Below are 24,807 nucleotides of genomic sequence, written 5' to 3'. Positions count from 1 at the left end.
AAGGAAATGCCACGGAGACACTGTCGCTTAACCCTAATGTGCCTTTGTGTCTTAGATTTTAGGGTTTTCTTCTTTTCTAATCAATGCATTATATCTCTGTATTCTTTTTTTACAGTTCAGCAGAAGAGCAGTTTCATTGGCAGTCACAAGGTAACGTCTATCTTATTGATGAACACTTACACTTCTACACATATCTCTACTGATGACTTTTCTTATGAACTTTAGAATGAGACTTAGAAAAGTAATAGGAAAACATCCCGATAGTAAAAATTAGATGAAGTTGTTACGACAGCTCACAATTTATTAGAAGTTACGTCTTTCAATTCTGTAGTAACTATGGCTCTTCAAGGGTACATGAAATTGCTGACCTTGGCTTTAATGCTGGTTGACCAAAAATTATGATGGAATAGCTAATGAAAACTTCATAGAGGTAATATATTTGATTAGGATATTTTCCATGATTAAATGATAACCTAAATCTTAAAGAATAATATACCAAGTGTTTGTTCATCACTTTAAAATATTTTATTTCAGATGGTCAAAAAGATATCGAAGATGAGCTTACAACAGGTCTCGAGCTGGTGGACTCCTGTATTAGGTCACTACAGGAATCAGGAATACTTGACCCACAGGATTATTCTACAGGTGAAAGTAAGTCACCTAGCAGTTATGCTTGAAGACAGTTGAAATATAGGAGTATTATGTCGTTATTTCTAATATCATTACTGTTATGAGCCATATCAAATGAGGATTGCAGGATATTTTTATGCTTGTTTTATCCATTTCACTCCGTCTCGTCTATTCCCTTCCTACATTATCCCACCTCAGTTCACATTAGAGTATAAACTCTTTTAAGTCAGTAGTTGGCATCTAGTTTTCGCACTAATTACTGACATACTGGTGATTCTCACTGTTGTCTGATATCCTTTTCAGTATCTACAGTACTGCATTTTATGAACTCATCGTATATTTTGTAGTCAACACAATGTCTGCCTTAAAATTAACTGTCAATGTTGGCTGGGCGCGGTGCCTGGGATTATGCCTGTAATCCCAGCACTTTGGGAAACCGAAAGGTGGGCAGATCATGAGGTCAAGAGTTTGAGACCAGCGTGGCCAAGATGGTGACATCCTGTCTCTATTAAAACTAAAACTACACAAAAACTAGCCAGGTGTGGTGGAGCATGCCTGTAGTCCCTGCTACTCGAGAGGCTGAGGTAGGAGAATCACTTGAACCCAGGAGGCAGAGGTTGCACTGAGCCGAGATTGCGCCACTGCACTCCATCCTGGGCAACAGAATGAGACTCCATGGCAAAAAAAAAAAAAAAAAAAAAATTACCTATCAATGTTTTACTCATACACATCACTGTTGGTAGAAATCATAAAAAGCAGCAATTATATGACAAAATAGGAAAAAAAAATTGTGTACTCTTAGTATTATCTATTTAGTACTATGCTAAGGTACTATGCAATAAATTCTTACATTTCTGTATTTAACCATCTTGCATTGCTATATTAATTCCATAGAATATTTAAAGATCACTTTCTCTCCACTTAATGACATATTTTTCAACCAGAATGGTTGCGTCTTAGGAGTTGAAATGAACCTTCTTTAAATAAATCATAAAATTCTTTTTACTTAATAAAATTCCACAAAAGGCTAAAAATTTCATCATTAAAATAGGTGTTATCCTGGTAATACATCAAAAACCAGTGAAGCATTTTATTCCTTAATTTAAAAAATAAAATTTCCTCCAATACCCACTAAGCTTTGTCATGCAAAAGGAAGACATAAGGATAAGATGACAAACTGATCTTGAAAACCATTTAATTTACAGATTAGCTCATTTTCTCTATAATCTTTGTAATACCATTACTCTTAGGATAACATTGTTGTGCATACACAGATTTATTTATACCCGTATGCATCCTCTTAATACAATTCGTAAGAAAAGATTGGTTGGTATTATCCTTCTTCTCTGTATTTTGTATTGAAAAATGTGTAGTTACCTCTTTTCACTCATTGTTGTAGGGACAGCTCTAGTTAGAACACATTTAATGAATATTTGAAACACATGCACTCATCTTATTAGCGAGTAAGGAGAGCAGCAACAGAATAGTTTGCCTTGTTGGGGAAGGGGGAGATGATAGTGGAAATCTCATTTTTTACATAAAAATATATTTGATTATGAGTTTAGGAGGAGTAACATTTAATAAATGGAAAGTACAGAAAATAAAGTAATGAATGAGTTAAATAAAAAGTAAACAAATTAAAATAGAAGGGATAATTTAGGTATATCAATCTAATGCTGCATGTAAGCATTCTAAATTCTCCTCTGAAAAGAATTAAAGTTCAAATTTGCAGTAAACAAAGATAAAGTAGTTATGAGTTATTCATAACATTTAATGAAATAAGTGTTGAAATTAAAGGAATAGTCAAAGTATTGCCGCCAAATATAACCAGTGCAAAGAGTGGGATTGGAAGAGTCACGTGAGATAAATTGGAATTTAGTACAGAATCACTTAGCAGGGCCAAAGATGGGAGTTATGTACTGAGCTGTCTTAACTTATAAAGATGTGTTAAACTCGTACTCAAATCTAATGAACTTGTGTGCACTAAACAGCACAGTGTGTGAATATTAAAACAAATATTACTAAAAATAAAAGAAATTAATTAAAAATATTATTGTGAACATTTGAATGCACGTCTCATGAATCAGACAGAATGCTAGAAGGCAAAGCCACAAAATGTTGAAATAACAAATTAAGAAAATCATGGATTAAATAAATTTTAGAGGTTTTATTTATTGCATGATAGTATATGTTTGTTACATATGTCCAAGGAAAATGTATAAAAATTGACCAGCTACTGGAAGATAAAGGCAATTATAAAAGTTAAGAAGTATGGAGGGCCATATTCTTGGATAAAAATCTACCAACATTAAAAGTAAATAATAAAATAGTAAGCAAAATGAAATAGTATTAAAACTAAGAAAAATACTTCTGGATATTTACTGTATCAAATGGAAATAATAAAGAAAATTGCAAAGTATTTACCAAGCAAATAAAACAGGAACATTTTTAGTGAAAACAGAAGTGTGGGGAAAAAAACACATTCAAAGGGCATCTTAACTTCATTATTAAAAATAGAAAACAAAATAATGTTGTACTTATTTGGGGAAAACCTTAACAGAGCTAAATAAATAGCAAGAAACTAGTAAGATGGACATGATAAAAGTAATGCAGAGATTAAGTAATATAAAGTAAAATAGTCAAAGATCAATGTCAGAAGAGATAGAGCAGATAGATGATTTTTTTTCTGTAAGTCAAATAATAGCACTGAGCTCTCTTAGTTGAGAAACTTACACACAAGAAAAATGGAAAGAAAATGTTTTAGCTTTCACTTTAGTTGGCCTGCAATATGTATTCAAAAATTACCTACAAATGGTTTATAATAGGGAAAGTAAATGCTCCAATATGGTCTTTCCAAATATATTTGGTAACCACCAAATATTTATTTTTCAGAAAGATTAGTCAGTTTATATTGTCATGTACTGAACTGTCTTATTGAAGACTCTTAGGGTTTTAGTTGATAATTTCTTTTGAAAGCTCCTGTATCCTGCTTTGAAGAAAGGAAAAGAAACAAAACAAAAAAGCAGGTGAAAAAAGTATCATTCAAAAGTTGTATGCCAAAGGATTCTGAACCGTAGTCACATAAAGAATATTATTATTCTTAAGAACCATTTGAGTCACCTTGAAACTGAAGTAACTGAGTAAAATTTAGGAAAATCATTTTAACATATTAGGTAGATAACTATCATTTTGGGGATGAGTATTGCTAATTTTAAGTGTTCAGAGGATCATAGAATAAAAATCTACATTGCTCTATGTTTATCTGTATTAGTGAGGTTCCAGATGAGATATAGATTCTATTCAAAAGAGTTTAACTGAACAGAATTTAATTCAGGTACTATTTATGAAGAGGTGGGCAAGATTAAGGGAACAAAGAGTGCATGTTGTGGTATTCAGTCAGTAGAAGACAGACGCCCTTACCACCCTAAGACCCTAAGGGAAATCGAGGAACTAGCCCCGGCAGAGTCTGGCAGCAAGGAGGGAATCAATGATATAATCTCTTTTTCCTCCTGCCTCCAATCTCCTTCTCCTGCCTCCCATTGGCCAAACCCAACCAGAAGCCAAGCTGCAAGACATCCTTTCTATGCGGAGGACTAGCAGAGAATGAGTGTACGGCACTTGGCAGCACAGCATCCTCCTCGATAGTGGAACGACCGTATACCGTATTTATCTCTCCCATATAGAAACATAGCAAATAGATATGCAGTGGCACATTGACAGATTTCATCTAATTAGGAAAAGCCCATTAGATTCTGGCAGTCAGTGATTATTCAATCAATGGATTCATTAGCTATGAACCAGCTAATGCTAAATTGGACCTGGCACCCTGCCCTTGAGAACCAGTCTCTTAATCCTCACTCAAAAGGGACTAAAACAAGGCTAAATACTGTCTCAACTGAGTCTGGAAAAGTTCTAAAATGGAAAGCAGTCTCACCCCATAAGCGCATAGTTCTTAATTTGTTTTATTTAAAGCTTTTTGCTATTTGTCTTTCAAAGGTCTGATTAAAATAAAATCTGAATCATAGTATGCATCTTCTTGACCTCAAGGCAAGCAGTAACTGCTCTGCTATGCTGATTTTATTGGGTCATACAGTTACCAATGTTTTCCAACACTTTGTGTATTTTCAACAGTGCTATCTGAAACACTTGGTAAACTGTGTGCACAACCTTTGCCACCCTGCCTCTTTTTTGTGACTACTGGCTGTATAATTTCAATTTTAACAAATAAGTGTCTCTGAGTCACTAGGAGAATTGCTTCAGAGATTGCTGTTGCTTCAGTGGAACAAAACAAAACAACAAAAAATAATTTACCAACAGAAGCTTGGGGCCATTAGCTTTCTACATAATGAATAATGTGACTTGAATTGCCTAGGACCAAGTACTTAATTTAATCTGTGCATCCTGTTAGATACAAACTCGGAAATAAGGGTGATTATATCTTAGCTAGTAATTCACAAAAATGTTGTCAGTCAAAATAAGAAATAGAAAGGACAGCCTGGAAAAAAAAATAACTTGTATGTTTAACTACAGATTGTTAATTTGTTTAAGTATTGTGTTTTGCAACAGTAATTATTTTTTCTGTAGCATATTAGTGAATTGAAGTTCTGTCATATTTTAGAAAATTCCATTATTCAGTAGGAAGAAAATCTTCAGAGCTAATATATTCTGAGTGTTATGGTTAAAAGGTACATGTTATTCTAAGTTTTCAAATCTGAATATATTTTTAAAACTCAGGAATCAATCATATATGTTACCATTCTAAGCAGGTGGAATTAAAATACAATAATCATATATAGTTTAACAGAGGTGAATATATTATTCAATGTTGACTTACAGTCTTATCATTTTATTTTAATTACTGTGAATATACTTAATTCACAAGAGATGTTTGAGAGATCAGGTTATTTAAAGGCTACAAAACCTAATTCCCTATGTTTTCATGTAATAATAATAATCAAGGTGAGAGAGGCATCCTTGTGAAGTGAATGTTTTCATAATTCCTGTAAGCATAACACCAAAAGATGCAGAAGACATCTTAGGAGAGTAAATTTTTCATGAAAATTATAATAACCAAAATGATAAAGCCATTCATCAAATTGGCTGAAGAAATGAAAGTCATGGTCAGTGAAAAGGGGCTGTTTTCTTTGTTTTGCTTTCTATTATAGTGGAAACCAGGTCCTCCGATAGACCCAACAGGATAGAAAACCTCCCTCACCCCAGAGGTGCCCAAGGACTGTCACCCGGCCTTGGAGACCCCATAGCCTGAAAATGTGTCTATTTGAGTCAGTTGAGCTATCCTAATTGTTCATTCCCGATGAAATCACTTTATCATATACTCTTTGGTCCAGGTTTGTTTGTTTGCTTATTTATTTATTTTTGAGACGGAGTTTTGCTTTTGTTGCCCAGGCTAGAGTGCAATGGCGCAATCTCAGCTCACTGTAACCTCTGCCTCCTAGGTTCAAGCGATTCTCCTGCCTCAGCCTCCCAAGTAGCTGGGATTACAGGCGTGCCCCACTACACCTGGCTAATTTTTGTATTTTTAGTAGAGATGGAGTTTCACCATGTTAGTCAGGCTGGTGTTGAGCTCCTGACCTCCGGTGATCTGCACGCCTCGGCCTCCCAAAGTGCTGGGAGGTCCAAGTTTTTAAAATACAAATAAGACTGTTCTTTCCAGAAGTTTGTCATGGTGTCCAGGTCTAAAGTTGGCTGATGCTACCATTCCTTTTGAAATTCACTTACACTTACTTTCCCCCCTACCTTGGGTGTATGAAAGTAATGGGAGGTTAGCAGTGGCAAAAATGGAAGGTGAGGGCAAAAACTGAGGGAAAACACATAGGTGGCCCACAGGAAATAATAAAATCCTTCAGGAACCTGTAACTATCCTCCCTTCCAGAAAGTATTTCTATCTGTTTCTCAGCTGGTGTTTAATTTCTTTTTCTTTTTCTTTTTCTTTTTCTTTTTTTTTTTTTTTTTTTTTGAGACAGGGTCTTGCTCTGTCACCCAGGCTGGAGTGCAGTGGCATGATCTCGGCTCACTGCGAGCTCGGCTTCCCTGGTTCACGCTGTTCTCCTGCCTCAGCCTCCCAAGTAGCTGGGACTACAGGAGCCCACCACCATGCCTGGCTAATTTCTTTTTGTATTTTTAGTAGAGATGGGGTTTCACTGTGTTAGCCAGAATGGTCTCGATCTCCTGACCTCGTGATCCGCCCCCTCGGCCTCCCAAAGTGCTGGGATTACAGGCTTGAGGCACCGCGCCCGGCCTTTTTATTTTGGATGGAGTCCTGCTCTATTACCAGGCTGGAGTGCAGTAGTGCAATCTCATCTCACTGCAACCTCTGTCTCCTGGGTTCGAGTGATTCTCCTGCCTCAGCCTCCCAAGTGGCTGGAATTACAGGCATGAGCCACCGTGCCCCGCCTAATTTCTTTTTGTTAGATTTCCTTCTACCATGTAGATGTTTCAGAAGCATGTTATACCTTCTCTAACAAGGTCACCAGCTGAGAGGAAAACCTAAGAATTTAAGGAATAGGCAAAGGCATCAAGTAAGAAGAGCTCTTTAACCATATGCTTAATAAGAGAAAACAATGCAGATTTCTCATTAAAGACCCCATTCACACTTGAGTTATCAGGATCTTCTGGGATGGAGCACAATGTGTGTAGAACCTGGTGGGAATTTCCTGGTCTTGAAATTGTCAAGGCATTGTAGATTCCCAAAACACAAATTTGAAGATTAGATGAAAGCTACGGGAAGTGAGGACAGTTTCAGAGCTGCCATCGGTATGAGAAAAAGCAAAGAGGCTGCCAGCCCCAGTGAGAAAGCCTTAGAATAAGCAGTGGAAGGAGAGAACTCTCCCGGTAACACATTATGAAAATGTATTGAGGGATTCCCCCAAAAGTTAAAACATTTGAGTACTGGCCAGGCACAGTGGTTCATGCCTGCAATCCCAGCACTTTGGGAGGCCAAGGTGGGCAGATCACTTGAGGTCAATAGTTCGAGACCAGCCTGGCCAACATGGCGAAACCCTGTCTCTACAGAAAATTAGCCGGGCATGGTGGGGCATGCATGTAATCCCAGCTACTTGGGAGGCTGAGGCAGGAGAATCGCTTGAACCTGGGAAGTGGAGGTTGCAGTGAACCGAGATTGCCTCACTGCACTCCAGCTCGGGCAATAGAGCCAGACTCTGTCTAAAAAAAAAAAAAGAAGAAGAAAGAGAAAAATGAATACTGATACTGATCAAACACTAAGGCACTTGAATAGTAACTGATGCACCCAACTCTTAATGTACTGGGTTTTTATTATATCACTGTAGGCACAGGTGGATGTTCCAGTCATTTATTTTGTTAAATGTATATATTAACCACTTATTAATGGCAGGAACAAAGGGCCTCTGTCCTTGTGGCATTTACATTCTAGTCAGAAAAGGCCAAAATCAACCTTTTCAACACTGAAGGGCCAGATCCATAATGGCTTTGTGGAAGGACAAAGCCAGGTCAACAGTGGAGTAGAGCACCTTTTCTCAAAGTATACTTGGGAATTCCAGGGTCTTCGTGGCCCCTGTTGGGGACTTTTAAAGTCAAAACGTTTCCATAATAATACGAAGAGATACTTGCTTTCCCATGCTTTTTCTCACACGAATGTTGTTGAAGATTTCCAGAGACTACGTGGCATGTAACAATGTCATGTCCCTGACAGGTCTGGGAATGTGTGCTGCGTATTCTTCTGTTGGAAACATTTTGAGTGACTAGCATCCTATATAACCCAGATAAAATAAAGTTCTTTGGAGTCCTCTGTAATTTTGAGGGTTAAGAGACCAAGGGTTTTGAGAACCACTAGAATAAAAAATGATAGAAGGCCAGGAAATCCTCTATTGTGAGAAGACATTGAATCAAAGACCTGAAAGAAATCCACCAGCAAGGCATGCAGATCACGGGGGGAAAGGTGTGATGTGTGGGAAATCAAAGACTGATTCTTTAAACTCCTGTGTTCCCATTCACAAACCGCAGTGTTTTCTGAGTTTCACTTTTTCATTTTATTTTCTTCGAAACCGATTTCTATTAATGTTTTATTTCTTTTCACAAGTATTGATAGTGAGAAATACAAATGTATCAGATCCTCTTTAGACGATTTATGAAGAAATATATAATGTTTTTCTTCTCTATGTGCTACATTAATTTTAATGGCAAATAATCTAAAGACAAAACTTGGTAAGGTATAGTAGGGAATTGGAGTGAGTGAGGAAAAGTACACTTCTGTGATTACAATATCATGTGCAGTCTCACTCATGATAAAATTCTTTGAGTATACATTCCAAACTAAAGTTTTATATATGAGAGTTATTTTTATGATAAATGTCAGTTTGCTCATGTCTTCCATTTTACACCATTGTAAAGAAATCGAGTGACCTTGCAGCCATAAAAAAGAATGAGTTCATGTCCTTTGCATGGATGAAGCTGGAAACCATCATTCTCAGCAAACTAACACAGGAACAGAAAACCAAACACTGCATGTTCTCACTCATAAGTGGGAGTTGAACATTGAGAGCACATGGACACAGGGAGGGGAACATCACACACTGGGGCCCGTTGGAGGCTGGGAGGGAATGGGAGGGAGAACATCAGTACAAATACCTAAAGCATGCAGGGCTTAAAATCTAGATGACAGGTTGATGGGTGCAGCAAACCACCATGGCACATGTATACCTATGTAACAAACCTGCACATTCTGCACATGTATCCCAGTAAAATAAAATTTTAAAAAAAGGAAAAGAAGGTGAGTGACTTACTGTCACCAACCCGATACGTATCCATCCACAGTAGTCAAACTTGGAAAAGCATACTAATTAAGCCAAGGACATTGGTTAAGTCTAAATCAGTTTAAAAACTGAATGGGTACTTCTAGATTCCTAGGATCATTAACGTTTTCATTTTCATATAAAGCATTACACATTGAAAGCAACTGACCAGATGAAATAGATGTTCTGGAGACAGAGGCTTAGGAATGAAATTTAAAAACATACCTGCCCATAGAACAACTGCATCAACTCTGAAGCTTTCTTGCATAACGAGCCCCTTGGGCTTTTTCTCTCAGTTGATTTTTGGAATGGTAGATGCGATGAACCACTATTTTTAGGGGACCTCCTCAGAGAAACTCCTCCAAATGAGCTTTATAAGTTACTAATGAAGATCAGGAGAAAACAACCACTTTATCACCAGTAGCTACCTCTTACTCTAAGTACGTTTGTAAATGGGCAGGTTCTTCCGGAACCCATAAAGGCGAAACTGCTGCTACAAATGAAATCATTAGTAGTGAAATTTTAACAGAATATTTTTACTCTGCAGAGTTAAGTCTGATCAAAGTGCTTTGAACCTATTTAAATCAGTTCAGTAATTTTAGAAATAATCAATAATTTTTCTCATTGATTTTGTAATCTCCAATAACCCTTTTGTGTATAAATTCTACCGTCTGTTTCCTTTATTCTTACTTAATATTTTCTATTAAAATATCAGGAGGTGACTTTTAAGCAGAAGTTTAAGTTGGAGAATGAGTTTTGAGGTTGATGGAAAAAAGAATTTCAGACTGAGGAAACAGAGAACTGTCTCTAAGTGCCAAAAGATTTTAGCTTCTCATCTATTTGCTCTGATATTAGTTTTGTTGTTGCTGCTGTTTTATTGCATACAGGCCATTTTAATGAACTGTGCCATGTATGTCTTGTTTGTAAGATGAAAGCTTGCAGGTTGTTGAAAGAAAACATAAATGATGTGTGGGACAGTCCTGCAATAAGATTTTCAAGACCAAAAAAACCCCATGGAAGGTTTTATTATTATCAGACCATGTGGCTATGCAATTAGATAATCAGATAAGAATAACTGATATTTGTATAGCAGTTAAAATTTTTTCAAGCACTTGCACATCCATTATCTGCTTAGGTGTTCAAATTTGGAAAGATTAAAATTTGTCGTGACAGAATCCTGAAGTGTGTTTAAGAACACACATTCTGAAGCCAATCTGCTATTTTGTTTTAACCCCAGGCCCACCAGTAACTGTGAGGGCTCAGTTAATGGATCCCTCAGTTCCCTCGACATCAGTGGAAATGGTTGTACCTTCCTCGTTTAGATGTCATTAAAATTCAATGGGTTAGTAGATGGAAACTGCTCAGGACAATCCTTGGAGCTTCCTAAATACTCAAAAAAGGTTAACTGGTCATTACTATCACTGTCATCATCATCTTTGTCATCATCATCTGTGGTCAAATAAATATGAAGATGGGCTAGGGCCCAGGTCTGTGGACGTCCAGTCCTGGAATTTTTTCAACACATGTTCAGATACTCCATTAGTGTGGTTGTGACTTATAGAATAACTCGGGAATGCCATATTGTAGACCTCTGGCCTCTTCTGTATTATTACAAAGTATATTCTTTAATTGAAGGTCTACTGTATTCTGAAGCAGATGTTCAGCTAAAGCAGGCCAATATTAGCAATTCCACATAAAGTCTCTTTAACACTATGCAAACAGAACAAGTGCACATAATCATGGAAACTCTAAAATACTCAGTTAATCTGATCAGAAGAAGCTGGCCATATTGTGTCTGTGTTATATATGTCTGTGTTGATATGACCTGTAAGTGGGTCTGAGTTTTTATGCAGAAAAGTGACATTTCAACCTCTACATCTTCTGAGATTGATTTTGTCCCACGAGTAGTGGACAGCGAGTTTCCTGTAGCCAGCACCTGGAATCTGTAAGCAGCAATTCACTGGAGAAGCAACAAAATCTGAGGCATGAAGCTTTCTCCTGGAAACAAGTGGATTTCTGTTTACACAGGACTTTTTCAACCTTAAACTGCTGATATGTATATATGACTTAAAGAAACAGTGCTTTGATGTTAAACAACAGCAACTTTTGGACTTGGAGACAGAAGATAAAGATCCAAGCCTCTTCATGTTACCATATGGGTGACGCTGGCTAACAATTTAACCTCTCTCTGCCTCTGCTTGTACTTCTAGGACAAAAATGAAGATCATGCAGTTTTTTTTTTTTTTCCACAGGTTGCTGTGTAGTCTCTAACCAATTCATACATGTGAAAACATATTGAGACATTGGTGTTACACTAAAGATCCTTGCTTCATATATCTTCTTAGAGTTAATGGGATCAACTTCGTAGTTCCCTTGGAATTTCTTCTCTCTATCCAGTTAAGACTAGTGGGTTTTGTTCAGAACAAAGACAGAAAACTGTCTTAAGCATTATCAGTTTATCAGGAAATGGTTTCACCTTCTCTTTCTGGCTCACGGGGTGATTCATTTTGGGAAAACCCTTGGGCTCAGTTCTGAGGACTGTTCCATCACGGAGAATGGTCAAAGAAGCCACTGTGACCCCTCAGGTCAGTGTCTTGAAGGCAAACGGGAGCATGGCTTCCGCTCTCTGTGGCCAAGAAGGACATGATGATCCACTGCCGCCCACCGTTCAGATGTCTTCTGGAAATCATTGTATTAAAGATGCAATTTTTGAAGCAGATGTTCTGCTAAAGCATGCAATTTAATGTATTGCATTAAAGATGCAATTTCCCTGGGTGAAATGTTAGGGCCCAGCTTCTTTCTCTTCCTCTACCATTTCTTTCCATATTACCTGTGTCCTTCAGGTCATAGATTCCATAGGTTCAGGACCACAGCCTCATTTTACCTCTAGCCCAAGCAAGGCTTGATATAAAGTCAAAAGTTCCAGAGGAAAAAAAGTCATAATTTAAAGCCCAAAACTATAAATGCTTTTTAAATCCTCAGCAAATTTGTATTTTCTACCTCATTGCACAGTAATATTAATAAAGCTAATCGAAAGTTAGTTACATTTAAATTGTACTTTCATTATAAAGTAATTAAGAATTGTCCTAAAATTTTCACCAGTTTCGTATATTCATATGTCTGTGCTCTCCAAAATTGGAATGAATAAATGAGACTGACTTAAAACCTAGTGAGCAGTGGAAAAACATCATTCTAAAATGCGTACACAGTTTTGGCTATTGTCTTCACTGTTCTGTCCTTGCCAGGTGATATGTCAGTGTTGTAATATTCTGATACATTGCTCATTGTTGCAATTACTTTTGTCAGAGTACATCTAGGTTTCAGTGCTTGAGATGTATGAATACAGTAATGAGATAGAAAATCCTGGTTAGTTTTCATTGAGTACTGATCAAATACAAAACTGATTCTATAAAAGGTGAATAGATTTCATTATTCTATCATATATATTCTGGGAGCAAGTAAACCATATTTTTAATTGAAATTCTTTTGAAAAGGGACTTTACATTGTCATTAGAAGATCCTGTATAGACAGCGTTTGTAGGTTTCTGGAGATAATTGTATGAGTCTATTCAGAATGTACAAAGTTATCTAACTTGCTAACTACATATTCAAAAAAGTTCGTAAGAGCAATTCCCGCATTCTCTTTGAAGGACAAATAATAAGGAATGCAACTATCTGTTTTAAGATAATGCTAAACTACTTCCATGAAATTAAATATTTTGTTTATGTGTTTATTTTATTTACTTCATTCTTTTGATATTTCCAAAGGTCTGTGCGCTGTCGTATCTGCTGTAACCTTCTTTTAACTTTAGGATGCATTACTATCTCAAGGGGGAGGAGAGTATAGCCAGTGCAAACCATTATGCCCAGGTAGACTGTACAAAAAAGAAACAGCCAAGAAAGGCTCAGTGGGCAGCCCCCCATTGTCAGATAGAATGGTGACCACCCAGCTGAAAGGGCCTTTGCTTTTCCATCATAGCTCACTCCCACCATTAAGATGTGACCTTCAGAGGGACCAAGGGTAAAGCCCTTAGCCACAGTTGTCATTGCCTTCCCAGTGCCCACCTCCTTCTCCTCCGCTTTACGGTTAGTCTCCACTTGCCCAACCTCCAGAGGCTCTCCCATATCTCAGCCTGCCTGTCACTTGGACCTCAGACATTATTCTTTGACTCTGCTGGGTCTGGCAGCTTCCATAGCAGTGATGGGGACCATATGTTACTGGCGCCCAGAATCAAACTCTAAATGCATCTCCCCTCAGAGACTTCCTTATATTCAGTGATTTAATACCATTAGGATGGAATAAATGATTTTTTTTCCAGGCTATTGGAAACGTCACCATCTGGTACATACTGTTTTCTCAGGACTGGGTTTCTTAAAAGTAAAAGGATTGCAATTGTACTTTTGTTATACTCTTCATGATGAAGTTGTGGGTGGATGAAAATACTTTTATTTCCTTGGTTACCTTTTTTCTAGAAACTGCATAGATTCCAAAATTAACTGTACTAGTTAATTGGCATATTATTCAATATAAAATATTGATGAAAATTTCTCTTCATGTTGTTTCAAATACTGATGAAAAAATATCTTGATGTTGTTTCAAAGTTCTGTCAGAAAATCAGAGGGATTGGGAAGGCTTTAAGTGCCAAAGATTTTATGAACCAATGTTATTTAAAAGAGGATGCATTATTTTTATGAAAGGTGATCCACATCATGTCTCACTCAAAATATAAAGTCATGTTCCATTCTTAAAAAGAAAAAAATAAGGAACTTGTAATCTGCTCATACTTATCAGAAGTGATACTATTGTCTAAAACAGTCAAAGAGGGGGATCAAGAATGATTTAATGGTTATGCTATAGTCTAGATGTGTATTATTACATTCGAATATGTGACTTTGTAGTATGGTGCAAAGAAACAGGAGAAAACTTGTTTTGCCAAGTTTTTGCCACTAATACACTCTTCTTACCCCAGCCACTCTCAAACACACACAATAGAAAACAGCAAGCACATTTACTCTCCTCCATAGTTATTTGATCGCCAAAGAGAGTGTTAAATTTGTTCAAAGAAAATTTGCTGAAAAGAAAGTGGGAAAATGCAAGGATCTCATCCAAATAGAATATAAGAAAACAAAACACAATTTCATATGCAATGTTTAATTAAATAAGACCAGAAACTGATTCTTCATCCCTTGTAATATCAGCTATATTTGTGGCACGAATTTGGACACTGTATGTTCTCTTTGTTCTCCTACTGTGCACTGCTGTGATGGTAAAGGTAACCAGTCATCAGGGATTATGTGAGGCGACGGTGAATTCCACATTGTACAAAGAGCTATTAATATTTTAAACACTGTCTACCCTTCAGGCACTGAGGTATTATATCACTATTTATACAATAGAATTTGTCAGTGATTGGAAGGTTTCGAGTGTTTTAGCATCTCAATCATTAAGTAGGAGATATAATTATATCAGCGAAATTAACAGGTACCGAAAAGTAGAGTTTTACATTATTTCAAATGTTTCTGATATTGTCTGATCCCAAAATAACTACTTGATTAACTGATTTGTCTCATAAGAAATGTCTCAATGTAGGTCAGGATGAGATCATTTGAAAAATCTACTCCTTTGAGAACTTTTAAACCACCACCAAAAAAAAAAAAAAAAATCTCATTTGAGAGCTGGAGTCAAATTATATGGTCATTTTAGTTCTCAGAATTTTAAGCGTGGATGGCTGGAATCATGTGCATGTGATAATTCTAGGCTACTCTCAATAAATAATACATGTCATTTCTGCTTCACTGAGACTGTCACTGACTGTTCTAAATGACTTTCAATGCAGGGCCCAGCCTGCTCTCCCAGAGTGCACTTCAGCTCAATTCCAAACCTGAAGGGTCTTTCCAGTATCCGGCCAGCTACCATAGCAACCAGACCCTGGCCCTGGGGGAAAGCACCCCTTCACAGCTCCCGGCCCGAGGCACACAAGCCCGAGCTGCGGGCCAGAGCTTCAGCCAGGTAGGTACCCGGTGCTGTTTGGTGTCAGTGGACTCCAAGGGGACAGGTGGGGAACGGGCATGCAGTGGATGTGGAGGCCCAGCCTGCCTTTTTGTCTGTGTGTTCCTCAACTTGAGGGAAATGCCCTTTGGTGCTGTGAATGAAGAAAGAAATAATAAAGTACAATTATAGAGTAATGCTAAGTTACAAACATTTTCTTTAGAAATATCTATGTGTTGTTCAGCTGTACCTGTCTTATATGTGTTTCCCTGTGTGACTATGTCAGTGTCCATCTAGTTACTCCCTCTATGTCTATATGTGATATCAACTGATATACATTCTGAGTTTGTGAGTGTACTCGGAAAAAAATAGAGTATTGTGTCTCCTTAAAAAAAGCATGGGATTCCTCTTTGGGTTTTTGTTATAAATATAAAGAAACATACTATAAATGTGTAATCAGGTAAACAGAACTGTTTGGAAAATAATTGTGATGAGTTTAGGCATAGCTACATTTTGTGAAGTCGGATTTTTAAATGTGCTCTCAATTGTTTCTTTAAGGCATGTGCTTGATCTTACAGTTTCACTGCACAAATACATTAGCTGCAGTTAAAACCAACTCTTGGTAAAAAGAAGCCGCTACCTATCTGGAAATAATTTTTTTTTCAAGAAAGATGTAAATGGTGTTATATAGAAGAGAGGAGAGAGAGCATGCTAATATTTTAGTTTTTATAATTTTGAGGTACCCACCAGAGTATAATTTTGATCATCCCACCAGAGTTGATTTATTGGAAGGCTATCTTGTTTTAAGCTTATTTTCAACAACATAAGCCCTTTTAATTTCTGTGCTTTTGCTTCTGGAGTGAAGAACTGAAAGCCCCACACCGTTTTCAGCTGACAAAGTTAGTTTCAGCCCTTTTGCATTTATTGGGCACTGTCTCTTCTAGGAACCCTTCCTCTGAAATGCTCATTATGCACCACTGGCTCTGTGATCCCTGAACCCATCTCTTTTACCAATTTATTGATGTCATCCATCCGTGCATTTCACTAACTAAACTGAAAGCTACTTGAGGACAGGACTTTTTTCATCTTTGTATCAAAAGCACCTGGCAGGCCACATGGCTTCAAGAAATGAATGCAGAGGTGAGAGGCAAAGAGGGTTAACAGCCTGGTGCAGGCATTACTACGTGCTCATTTATGTGACATTCACATTATTGAAGCAGGAGCTGAAAGTTTATTTGGATTTCCACTACTAACGTTAAATTATTGTGCCAGAAACAATTTTTAAAATATGATTACCTTCTTCAAGAAACATCCTTGTTCATCAGTGGCTTCGTAAGTTTTACCTTCTCACACTGCTGAATGATAGGAATGTGGGTGAGAGGAACTGATAAAACATTCCACTGAGATAAAGGGCCTGTCCCTCCACCCACATTCAAAGTTGCTTTAAAGTTTAATCAGAAAGGGTTACTAAGTCTTAAAGACATCAAAGCTCTGTATCTGAAGTCATCAGAGTTATAGTTTGAAGACGTCGATAAATGTAAATGTTCAAAGATATAACTTAAGTTTGAGGCAAATGTTACTGGTAGACTCACTTCCGTGGCAGTGGGTAGAATGCACAAGTCTGAATAATCAAACCAGGACTTGAAATGTTCTAATTCACTCCACTAACAGAAGGGAAACCATTGTGGAATATCTCATTTATTTAGCTCAGTGGTAGATATTGCTACTATAATTTACTTTAGCTGTGTGCTGAAGTATGAAAGACATGCCTATTGAATATTCTGTAGCGCCTGTGACTTCAATGTAATGTCAGAGAAACGTTCAACAAATAAGCCAGCGTTTTCACTCTGCTTTTAGTGTTATAGCCTTGAGAGAAGGGAGGCCACATTCCATTCCAATAATGACACTATTGTTCAGATCCCTGTATTTGAGTGGTGCGATAGTTTTCTTTTCAAAATTCTGATCAGTGTTAAATCTTACTCCTTCAAGCCTAGGTTAATTTTTACAATATCCTGTAACAATAAATTGCTACAAGGCTTAATATAATTCAAACTATGGCTAACAGATGTCAGGCCAAGTGAGTATGGTCAATAATCAGTCAAAACAAAAATATTCTATTTTTTTTGTCTAAAAAACTATGTAATTCTAAAGCAAAGCAATGATCTTTTTATCTGGTTCATAAATTTAAATGTAATTTCAAAGGAGTATTATACATGCTCAAAGATTCTAATTTCAGTATTTAAAAATCTCTATTCAGCATAAAAATGCTTATTCAGTGATCATCACCAGGATCTACAACAGGCCCTGATGATATGTGTGTAACCTGCATTGCCCCAGCTCATCAACCCAAAAGTCAAGCTGTAAGCCACCCATATTGCCATAAAATATTTGTTCTCTGACATCACTCCAGCTAAAATTCTTTAACATCATTCTTCTGAGACTTTGGATGATTCATGGAGCTGGTCCACAGGAGAGAGAGTGGACTACCCTTCCCATTGGGACTTCAAGGCCATTCTAGAAAGTGACCTGAGCTAACTTATAGATATCCTTTCCCCACTGCCAGCACTCTGCTCAGCTATGCTGCAAGCTCCTGCCCAAGTCTCTAAACAAGTTGTGTAGGTCACCCCTCCACAGACCCCTTCTTCTTCGAGGTCAACCTTCACCTTTGTGTTTCCAGGTTATTCTTTGATGCGTTCAAGACGTTTATCATGTGCCAATTGATGCCATAAGTCTATGTGCATGGGATGGAGAAGTAAAGAAAGTAGACACGATCCCAGTCCTCAAGGAACTTCTATTCTAGCAGCAGGGATGGAGACTCAGAAAATCAGCCCAGCAAATAAGTAAATTGCACAGTATATTAGAAAGTGGTGGTTTCTATGGGAAGGAAATGGATACAGACTGGGGTAAGCAAGATCCAGAGTGCATGGGGGAATGCAGCATGATAGGGACCTCGAGGAGATGTTTGGGCAAAGACATGGAGAAGAGGAAGGAAGCTACATGGCTCCCTCTGCACAGCAAATGCAGTGGCCCCGGGATGGGGCAGCCTGACATGCTGACAGGGCAGCAAGTATGCCAGGGTGGCTACAGTGGGCTGCAGGAGTTGTGAGGTGATGGGAAACCCCGCAGTCATTGGTAGGATTCCATTTTTTACGGGGAGTGAAGTCAGGAACCAGTAGAGAATTTCAAGCAGAGGAACAGCATGATCTACCTTATGTGTTAAAAACATTACTCTGTCATATAATAAGTGATATCCTATAGTTAGTTACATTTAAGTCTGTTTCTTCCTATTAGATTGCCCTGCTGCAAGAGTGAGAATGATGCTAAGACTTGCCTTCATATCCCTCACAGTTGACCCAAGGTTCACCAGATATCCATCAGGTTCTGCCAGCACCAGCCTGTTGTTTTGTAATTATTGTGTGCAGGTTTGTGGGTGGGTAGAATATAAAGAAGTTGGCTATCCTCCAGGTTCTTCCTTCTTCCACTCACGTAAAATTTCCATTGGATTACATCAAATGCTAAATACAAAACTTCTGGCAAACAGGAGCCAAAAACCAACTCTAAACATGTTGGTTTTGCCCCATGTCCACACATAAAATAGTTTCACCAAGCATTTTGCCCCTCAAGCAAAAAAACTATACAAGAAATATAAAAATTTACATCTGTAGACAGAGCACTGGCAAAGGAGTACACAAGCCTAAAGATTTCAAAATCTTTGCATATTCTCCAATAGAATTGAACAACGTACACAACCACAATCTTAGGGAAATGACCTGCTTGCTGTAAGAAATTAAGAATTGAATGATAGATCTCTAAAGTAAAACTGAACAGTGGTAGGTGTTCTAGAAAAGCAATACACTTTTTGAGAAACAAAATTTCCATTTCTTTTTGATCTGGCTTATCTATTTAATGTTGTGCTGACTTTTATGTCTTAAAAGTCCTCATTAATGCTATATCATAATCGTAAATACACCATCTGCTCACATCTTTCAGAAGGAAATGGGTTCATTGTGTTTGGAACATTGCTTATTGGTACACACTCATGTAGGTGGATGTGAAGGCCAAGGGGATGGGGAAGTTGAAGGAGGAGCAAGTTTCCTTTAAACACCTCTGTCTTGAGTGTTGAATAAAGAGGGTGGTAAAGACAGCTAGTACAATTTCATTCCCGTCTGCTTAATTATGAAATAAGTTGTTGTTAGGTAAAACCTGCAGAGAAAAGTTACCAATAAATTTGGAAAACACAAAAATTGCAGAGATATTTTTAACGTAAATGTATACATTGTGCAACATTTAGAAGAGAATTCATATTGTTTCACATATTTTCCTTGGCATATTTGCAGGAAAGTGGCAGAATATTTGTTTTTAAGATAGTTTTAGGATGACTCTCTGTTGTGCATCCCTATTCCTTGCTTTGCTTTCAAATCTTTTCTCTCCATTTTCTCTTTGAGGATAAGTATATTTAGTTTGGTTTCAATAATGGAAACATTTCTTATGGCAGGGAGGGTGTATATGTGTTTTGCTGTAACATTTTCTCTTCTGAGCAAATATTTGGGCTATTGCAGTTATATTAAATGAGCCTCTTGCTGAAATACAGTTCTGTGTAGTATATTTTTGCCAGTGCTCATGTCGGTTTTAAGAAAGAGTTTCCATCAAGAAATCTCTCCTTACGTATTCTTTAAGATAAATTTATAAGATCCTTAAGTCATTGTTTATTTCTTTTCTATTTTCTTTCCACTGGTAGACCACAGAAATGGCCATATGAAATACTTTTCAGAACATTTACTGATAATGATCCTAATGAACTTTCATTAAAGGGAGGTCAAAGGGAAGGAAAAATCAGTACTCAAGGATGCAAAAATCTACATCACCACGTTTGCACTTGTGACTTAGAGACCTGGGGAAAACGAATCCATGGCCACCGCCTTCTAACTGCACTGGCCAAGACAAAATAATTTGCAAAATTTCTCTCTCTCGCTTTCTCTCTTGTTCGTTCCCTCCCCATCCTCCATAATGTTGGGACCCTTGGGCAGAAAGAAAGCAGTGAGGGTGGTTTCTATTATTGTTTCCAGGGAGATAGTTGCTTTTATGGTCTTTTGGATTGGGATGTTCCCATCTGAGGAAAGGAATTTCTTCCAAGAACCTTGGGTTTTTAGTTACTTAAGTTCAGTTTGTTGTGGACACCACCTTTCAGTGTCAGTGGGATATCACCACCAAGTAAACCCAGCCCTTCTTTCCTCACCAACAGTAATGATGCCAGTGGTGATGACTTCGGGGAAGGTGTATAAACTGTGCATAGAAGCTGTCTCTTCTCTTATGTTACACACTAGCTTTTACCAAAACCAGCACCCCTCAAGAGAATCATCAGACAAGGCCCTGGATGATTTTATTTAGTTATTGCCAAAATCAAACTTTTCTCACAGTACCAGAGTTTTCTTCCTTTGGAATTAAAGAATGCCATTCCTTTGGAAGATGATTTGAAAAGAAAACTTGTCAACATTGTTTGAGCAATGGTGCACGTGCTCAGGCAAATTCATTACATCCCAGGGAGTAAGTTCAAGGCACACAACTTATTTGGGGAGGTAGATTTGTTTTAACTGCGCTGTATTATAGGAACATTTCATATAGTCCTAAATATGATTGTTTGCATTTTGGAGTTGGTGATTTCTTCATGTTTCAAAGTTGTGAGAGTAAATCGCCTTGTCTGTCTTTGTGCGCAAGCCCAAAGCTCTAGACAAACTTACACTAGGAAAGTGCAACAATTTCTGAAAACTGTTAATCAGCAGCACAGAGCTGGTGTGATTAAGTTACCTTACCAGAGTGCTTTCAGTAGAAACAGACTTCTTTGAAGATGTCATCTTTAAGCCATGCCCTGTTTTTTATTATGCAGGATTGATCCTGCCTTTCTTAACTCACTGAAGGATTACACTTTGTCATTGCTTTTACTTTCTCATGGCCCTGTCACAACTTAAACCACTCTGCATTGAGACATCTTCCTCACACACAAGCTCCAGTGTCTTCCTCCCACATCCCAGTCCATGGCCACATTCATGTTTTGACTCCTCTGTGGCCCTGGCCCTGTGGCCTGTGCCTTCCTCTGAATGTGCTCCCCAGCTGCACCTGTCATAACCCTGTGCTTGCCTGGGTACACTGCTCCCTGCGGTGACCTTAGGTGCCACCAGCCAATATTATCTGGAAAAGGAAGACATCATTAGCAACTAGGTTTGCCAGTCTGATTGTAATCCCAGGAAAACAGAAAGGGATGAATACAGTGAATGGGGGAGCAGACTGCTGATCCCGTAAAGCTGGACTCAGGGAAGCCACAAAACAAGGGCTCCAGTTCTCCATTCCTGACACTGTCGGCTCGGCTGCCCAGCATCCTGGGCAAATATGCCTCCTGTCCCAGAACTGGGGGCCTTGCTGACAATTTAAGAAAACTTGGCAGGTCTAAATGCATCTTCACAGGACTGCTTATAAATCATGGGCCTGCTTTATAAAATGTGCTTTTGCTTAGTGACAGGGCTTACTCATGATTGGAAGTCAAGATTCCTTAGAGATTACAGGCTGTCAAGTCTCTTGTTAACTGGATATAAGCATTGGGGGGATTTGTTTTGTTTTGTTTGCACTGCCAGATCCCCAGAGAATGAGAACTGAATAAATTTTCAAGTTCTAAGAATTGTCCCCTTATGACTCCTCTGCCATTCCGACTCCCTCCGTAGAAGATTCAGCGTGAAAGAATCTGGAAGCAAATGTCCTCGGCACTAAGACCAGTGCCACTTTCTGGTTGAAAAGTGCCATATTCTCAGGGGCTCCTACTCCCCCAAAGAACAGTGTCTTCATTGTGAGCCAGACAGTATTCTGTACAACAAAAATACGTCATCGATAGATCTCCAAAATAACATCAAAGTAAAAATACTCCATATAAGGGAATTGTTGAGAGCTGTTCAAAAATAAACTCTTCCTTTGGACATGGTATAGACAGGTCGAGCATCCCTTGTTTGAAATGCAGGGGATCAGAAGTGTTTTGGATTTCAGATATTTGGGGGGCGATTTTAGAATACTTGAATATCCGTAATGAGATATCTTGGGGATGGGACCCCCCCCCCGCAGTCTAAAGACGAAATTCATTTGTATTTCATACGTAACTCATAGCCTGAAGGTTAATTTATATGACATTTTAAATAATATTGTACGTGAAACAAAGTTTATATACATTAAACCATCAGGAAGCAAAGGTGTCAGGTGTAGAATTTTCTACTGTGACATTCATGTCAGTGCTCAAAATGTTTGGGATTTTTGGATTTCAGATTTTGGATTTTCAGAGTAGGGATGCCCAGACTGTAGTAGGCTCTTGTTAATGGTTTATTGAGTCAGTGAGTAAATTAATACATCAAACTTGAGTACTGTTAATTAATGGCTGTTGGAATAATGTACATATTCCCTAACTTCCCATTTCAATATTTTTTCTACTGTACTTTGTAAATACATCCTCCCCTTAAACAGTTCTATAAAATAGGTATAAATGCATCTACAATTACACAAGAGGCCTCAATATACCACTAAGTACACACACACACACACACACACACCATGTAATGTAAAAATTGTGACCCCGAATATATCCTAAATCTGACCCATCTTAAACATTTGTATACAGATAAAATAGTTTGTAATAGCTTTGATGAGTTAATGTTCCATATTTTTCTTGAAAAATTTCCCATAAGGGAAACAAGAACTGAACTACACTTAATGTACACCACACTCTGCCTATCAGAAACTGTTTAATCAGAACATCTCCTTGATGGGGTTGTTTGTCTGTGAACATCCTGCTTCCTTGTCCATTTCTCATAAATGGGTTCCTCATTTTGAAGGAATGGGAAAGATAAATAACGTTGCCCACCAGTCTGAGACTGATCCAAAGAGCTGAGAATGAAGACAGAGTCAAGAATTGTCTCTGCCAACAGCCTAGATTGTGTGACCAAGGATGGGGTCCAATCTGTTGCAAGTATATCTAAATTTGTTATATCATTATTTTTATTTTCAGAGTCACACATCAATAAAAAATTATTTCAACTGTCTTTGCATGTACACACATTTCCAAATATCCCCAAAGAAGCAGTGTGTTTTTAGTTTAAAAAAGGAAATGAAACTTTATTTGAATTCTAACTTTTAAATCAGATTTGCAGCTTTATAGTGCTAACATACTTTTATGGTAGAATTGAACTTTCGTGACACTAGTGAGTGACAAAGAATATAATTCTATATGTGTTGAAATGTGTTTCGATTATTTCTAATGCAACGATGGGTAGTAATAAACTATCCTGTGCTTGTACAACAGGCTTGAATGACAGCCTCAGGTATCCTTAACTGACAAAGAGTTACTAAATCAAATTCGGTAATGAAAGAAAACATAAGCACAAGGGTGAAAAGAGGCTCCCCTAAATTTTGTTTTTATTTAAATGATGCTACAAAACAAATTCCTCTGTTTAGCCAAAGACTAGTTCTTAGGCATTTATTACTCTAAAAGCCATTGGAATGGAGTATAGCACCTCTGGATTATTTATGGTAAACTGTTGTAAACTGTAGAGGGGCTTAGACAACTGTGCTGCCCAAGAAGGCGGCCGCTAGTCATGTGTGGATGTTTAACTTAATTAAAGTTAAGTGTGTACTAAAGTTCCTCAGCTGATTAGCCACATTTCAAGCTGTCAATCGGCCGGTGTGTTCAGCGGTGCCATATTGAGCAGTACGGATTGGGAACATTCTCTACATTGTAGAAAGCACTGCTGCTAACTCAACCAGTGTAGCTGATGCTCCTGAGAAGGCGCTCTAATTGACGATGGCTTCTTACACACATGGATTCGGGAGGCTTTTTTGGAATTGCATTTTAGTACATAGTGGACAATACCACTTACTATGTTAAACAGTATATAAAATTGTATTGTTTATAGTTTTCCTTTTTTCATGCCAAAATTGTTAGCACAATTTTACCAAGATCCTATAATATCTAAAAGACTTTCAAATTGGTTGCTATAGCTTTTCAAAATGTCTGCAGCTCATGTGGCAGTTCTCAAGGCTTCTACAGATTTGGGGTCCGTTTAAGAAAACATAGGAGACAGTCATATTCAGCACTTAGTACTCCTGAGACTAGATGTTTTGACAGATTACAAGAAAAATAAAATATTTTTTAAAATTATTAAGGTTTTCACAGGATACATGTTGTTCTAATATTTAGATATTAGAATGAATCCTGACTTAATATTCTCATTTACATTGGTATGCTTTAGTTAGTATTTCTTTAAAATTATGCTATTTGGTAATGGCATCATTAGTGTACTCTAAGGTTGTTTTATTAACGTTACATATCCGAGATATAACAAAAAGTTTTTGTTTTGTTGTAAACAGGGA

General features: G+C 37.7%; 1 protein-coding gene across 5 annotated transcripts in view; it reads left to right on the top strand.

Moving 5' to 3' along the window:
* CTNND2 (catenin delta 2) overlaps positions 1-24,807 on the top strand; it is a 942,602-nt gene that overhangs the window by 504,703 nt on the left and 413,092 nt on the right. For all 5 annotated transcript variants that reach the window (XM_031666708.1, XM_031666706.1, XM_031666707.1 and 2 more), the window contains 3 exons: positions 116-150; positions 535-651; positions 15,257-15,429. In XM_031666708.1, the coding sequence (XP_031522568.1) occupies positions 116-150; positions 535-651; positions 15,257-15,429 (325 nt within the window). The remainder of the gene's footprint in view (positions 1-115; positions 151-534; positions 652-15,256; positions 15,430-24,807) is intronic.

The sequence above is a fragment of the Papio anubis genome, chromosome 5 (assembly GCF_008728515.1).
Source record: "Papio anubis isolate 15944 chromosome 5, Panubis1.0, whole genome shotgun sequence".
Classification (NCBI taxonomy): Eukaryota; Metazoa; Chordata; class Mammalia; order Primates; family Cercopithecidae; genus Papio; species Papio anubis.
Note: the sequence above shows the minus strand (reverse complement) of the source record. Positions and strands in the feature narration are given on the sequence as shown.